Consider the following 2,894-nt stretch of genomic DNA (forward strand, 5'->3'; position numbering starts at 1 on the left):
AAGATATATAGATACATTTTACATATCTAATGTGAAAAATGCAGGCATATGAATAAAATAATGTTTGTTGCAACATAAATAAATTTGTCATTAGGTCAGGTGAAATGGCAAACAGCTAAAATAAAAACACAACATGCATTTTGGTTATATGTGAACCTTAAGTAGTAAACCTCATACAGAGAGAAGTGACCATCAGATTATAAGGGAAGGTGGTGAAATAGGTGCTCATCATAAAGGAACAAATTTCAGGTAAATAGTAATAAGTTAATAGAACTTTTCTATTGTTCAGGTTTAATTAGCAATGCACAATCCTTTTCAAAACAGAAAACTATCACAGTTTTAAAAACACTTGCAAAGGCATATTTAATAAATATCAAATATGAAAATTATATAATTAATGGCAAAGAAAATTACAATTTGTACAACTGGTAAAACTGCTAACACAAAGTGAGCAGGGGGTTGAATAACAGCTAAAAGAGATTAGATTTTGTAGTGACATAACCTACTACAGAGGTGCAAATTTCTAAAAAGCATATGTATAAACTGTACAATTTTTTCAAAACTGTAATAAAACTACTTATAAACAATTACACAGAAATTTCCTGTTCAAATGCCAGTCATTGAACAAAGGAGCACAGTAAATATAAGAATAAGAATAAGGCTTAAAATACATTATGCCACAAAACTCAGAACCTCACATGAGAAATTATAAGATTAGGAAACTATGACCATATTTGCACTGTATGTTTAGCTTGGTTTCCAGTACCAGGCATGGTTTCTTTTTAATTAGCAATTAAGAGAGAACTTTGATTATCACAAAATTATATGTGCCACTACTGTGCCCTTAAGGCTATCATGACACACTGGTCATCGCTGTGGTTGATGACTCTCATAGGAGACATAGCTGTAAAGAATTGTGACTTGCTTACCTCTCTTGAAAGCTTGCATAACACCTTCAGGTACCATGATATTACAGAGGATCAATAACCACTAGTTCCCTAAATCAGCATAATATCTAATAACAATCTATCAGTATTTTGCCATCTACCTACAGATAACAGTATTCTTCACTTCTCATCAAGGAAATGTCTCTTTGCAATCAAACGAGATCATTGCAGAAAGCCTCAGTCAACCACATATCAGTTTTTGAGGCCAGGCCCAGTAGATATATCTGCAAAACACTGATAACACTAAAGTTCAGGAAACATTGTGGAAGAAGAAAAGGAAAGATTATGAGAGGAAAAGTATCAGGTACTGTGAGATTGTGTCTCCTGGTAATATCACAACCTAAACCCATAAAGTCACTCTAACATGACTGCCAAAGTATGAAAACAGACAACAAAAGTAAACATGAAATCACATATAATAGATGATAATAACACAACTGAAACAATAACAACATTGATGTTAGTATTTTCATAACATATCCTTTAGGTAAAACAAGAAGACAGTCAAATTAAGGTGAAGAGCATCTTCTGAAATCATAATCCGTAATTTGCATCAAATTTAAAATGTCAAAAAAACTCCACAAGAACAACTAAAAAAGTTAAATACCATGTATAGAGAATAAAAATATTTTTGAAAAAAAGTATACAAATGAAGTTGCATCTGCTATCAGAATAGTGTAAATTAGACATGTGGTTTATGATATAAATTGGCTCAGCATAGGCCTATTTATAATATTTACATTACAATTCTCAATATGAATTCATTTATGCATGATGGACAAGAGGCACTTATGTTAAAAGTTTTCCAAGGGCACCTTTTACATCCTTGTTTCTCAAGCTATAGATGAAAGGGTTCAGCATGGGGCTAATCACAGCATACATCAATGAAGCAACCATTCTTCTCTTGGTAGAATGTTCCACAGAAGAGCTGAAGTAAACTCCGAGTCCTGACCCATAGAACAAAGAGACCACACAGAGGTGAGACCCACAAGTAGAAAAGGCTTTGTACTTATTGAGAGTAGAAGACATCCTTAATAAGGATGAGACAATCTGTGAGTAAGATATAAGGATTCCAGTCATAGGAATCACACTTAGTAGGGAAGTTGTCACATACACAAATATATTATTGATGTGAGTGTCAGAGTTGGATACTTTGAGAACTTGATCTAGTTCACAGAAAAAATGTGGTATTTCAGTACCTCTTGGGAAGTTCAGTTTGATCATCAATAAAACATGAATCAGGGAGAGCCATAACATGAAGACCCAAAGCATCAGAACCAGAAGAGCACATAACTGAGGATTCATGATAATAGTGTAGGTGAGAGGGTGACAAATGGCTAAATAGCGATCATAGGCCATTAAAGTGAGTAAAAAATTTTCCATTCCAGCAAAAGTATTAAAAAAATATACCTGTGTAAGACATTCTATGTAGGAGATGTCTTTTTTCTGTGAGTGCATGTTAACCAGCACCTTTGGTATTGTGGTTGAGATGAAACAGATGTCAACAAAAGACAGATTGGAGAGGAAGAAATACATGGGATTATGGAGATGTGAGTCCGAGCTGACGGCCAGGATGATGAGCGAGTTTCCAAGCACTGTGACCAGGTACATGGACAGGAACAGTCCAAGGAGAACCGATTGCAGTTTAGCCTCATCCGAGAGACCCAGGATAAGAAATTCTGCTATCAGTGTGTTATTATCTGGTTCCATATAATTTTTACAGTTACTAAAGATAAGGTAAGGACAATTTTCAAATAATAGTCTCTGGCATGTCACAAAATAATCCTTGAAAACATAAATTTCATTCTGATAACAACTGTTATTTACTTAAACAGGTGATTTCCTTTACCATTTTTAAATGTGCGAAATTATTCTTATTTATATTACAGCTCTCTCCTTTATCTATAACTGCTGATAATAGAATTTTTCTACATAAAATTGTGTAGA

At 33.8% G+C, this 2,894-nt stretch overlaps 1 protein-coding gene across 1 annotated transcript; it reads right to left on the minus strand.

Moving 5' to 3' along the window:
- Positions 1-1,736: 1,736 nt before the first annotated feature.
- Positions 1,737-2,657, minus strand: LOC116908046 (olfactory receptor 867-like). The gene has a single exon (XM_032911321.1). The coding sequence runs from the start codon at positions 2,655-2,657 to the stop codon at positions 1,737-1,739; it is 921 nt and encodes a 306-aa protein (XP_032767212.1).
- Positions 2,658-2,894: the final 237 nt, after the last annotated feature.

This window comes from Rattus rattus, chromosome 8 (assembly GCF_011064425.1).
Source record: "Rattus rattus isolate New Zealand chromosome 8, Rrattus_CSIRO_v1, whole genome shotgun sequence".
In the NCBI taxonomy this organism is placed as follows: Eukaryota; Metazoa; Chordata; class Mammalia; order Rodentia; family Muridae; genus Rattus; species Rattus rattus.

Bases quoted from the DNA above. Each gene is read 5' to 3' on its own strand.
- LOC116908046 (XM_032911321.1), bottom strand. From the start codon at position 2,657: ATGGAACCAGATAATAACACACTGATAGCAGAATTTCTTATCCTGGGT.